Source organism: Ananas comosus, unplaced genomic scaffold, assembly GCF_001540865.1.
Source record: "Ananas comosus cultivar F153 unplaced genomic scaffold, ASM154086v1, whole genome shotgun sequence".
Taxonomy (NCBI): Eukaryota; Viridiplantae; Streptophyta; class Magnoliopsida; order Poales; family Bromeliaceae; genus Ananas; species Ananas comosus.
Window position 1 is genome coordinate 37606 of NW_017893428.1, and position 1661 is coordinate 39266.

Genomic DNA, 1661 nt, shown 5'->3' on the forward strand with positions numbered 1-1661 from the left:
ACAATATCAATCATAGAGAAATAAGCATTCCTCCAAGCATTATTGAGCAACAAAACCCCACAAAAAACTGCTAAACCGAATAGATATCCCAGTACAACACCAAAGTATATCCATAGCCACTCGAACTTATCCTTAGGGCCTTCATTATCCTCATAATTTATTTCATTTGCAGAACAATTTCTCGTACTCGGTGGCCCGCAGAGATATGGATTGCCGATGTAAATGGATGGATCGTCAAGGGTCTGCAACTGATTTCCTGTTGGAATTACTCCCGAGAGATTATTATACGACAAATTTAAGTGGCTCAGAGAAGTCAATGCCGAGAGACTTTGCGGAATATTACCAGAGAGCTTATTCATTGCAAGGTCTAGCGATTCTAACGATTGCATTTTGCCGATTTTTTCTGGAATACGTCCAATCAAATTATTTCTCGATAAGTTTAAATACTGTTGTGTCTGCAGATCAGTAATCTCATCGGGGATCTCTCCACTTAGATTATTATTGGAAAGATCTATGCTTTCAAATAGATAGAGTATCTTCCAAATTGTAAGTTCCTCTCCCTTAATATCCAAGGATATACTAACTGAATAATATGAACTAATATTATTAATTCTATCTATTCTGCCTTCTTTTAAAGCTTTCCAGCTGAAATTACCAAAGGATCGTGGTAATGGTCCTGATAAGTTATTGCTAGAAAGATCCAAAACTTGGAGAGAGCCAAGTTGTGCAATTTGCTCCGGAATGCTGCCAGAAAACGTATTTGAACGTAACTGAAGAACCATAAGAAGAGTTAAACTTTTCCCAATCCAAAATGGTATTATTCCAGAAAACTTATTATATCCGAGATCAAGGATAACCAAACCTGTGCAATTTTGCAACGAAGGAAATTCTCCAGAGAAACCATTACTATTAAATTTTAGCAGCGAAATATATTTTGAAGAGCAAAGGGAGTCAGGGATCCTCCCAACAAGATTATTTGCTGACACATCTATAACAGAAAGGTACTCTTGCGACTTCCCGATACATTCAGGAATTTCTCCTGACAAGTTGTTGTTTGATAGATCGAGAACTATCAAAAAAGTTGATTCACATAGAGCAGATGGTATATGACCACCAATGTCATTATTTGACAAGAATAAGTATTCTATCTGTGGCAATACAATGTTTGGAAGTACTCCAGTGAAAAAATTATTGGAGAAATCGATGATTCGAAGATTATGTGGCAGAGATGGTAGCGGGCCTTCAAATTGATTTGAGCTCAAATTCAAGTAATATAGCATGGTAGAGCCCATTAACAATGGCAATCTCCCCTTGATTTGGTTGTCAGAAAGATCTGAATAAAAAATAAAACGAGACATATTCCAAAACCAGCTAGGAAAGGTATCCGCAATTATGTTTTTCGACAAATCTAGTCCTTCAAGTTGAGACTGACTTTTAAGCCATGCTGGAAAATAGGGACCCAGTTGGCAGGAGGCTAGAAAAATCTCTTTAAGTTGGAAAGGAGGAACCCAATCATCGCGAACTCGCACAGTGAGAGCATTCAATGACAGGTCTAAGGATTGTATTTTTCTTAGGTAGGAAAGTTCGATATCAGATATGACACCCTCCAATGAATTATTATATAGATCTAGAGAAATTAAATTAGGAAGTTTCCAAACTCC

At 37.1% G+C, this 1661-nt stretch overlaps 1 protein-coding gene across 1 annotated transcript in view; it reads right to left on the reverse strand.

The window, feature by feature from the left end:
* LOC109706036 (LRR receptor-like serine/threonine-protein kinase ERECTA) overlaps positions 1 to 1292 on the reverse strand; it is a 12841-nt gene extending 11549 nt beyond the window's left edge. Inside the window, exon 1 of the mRNA XM_020226836.1 lies at positions 3 to 1292. Coding sequence (XP_020082425.1) covers positions 3 to 1292 — 1290 coding nt within the window. The remainder of the gene's footprint in view (positions 1 to 2) is intronic.
* Positions 1293 to 1661: the final 369 nt, after the last annotated feature.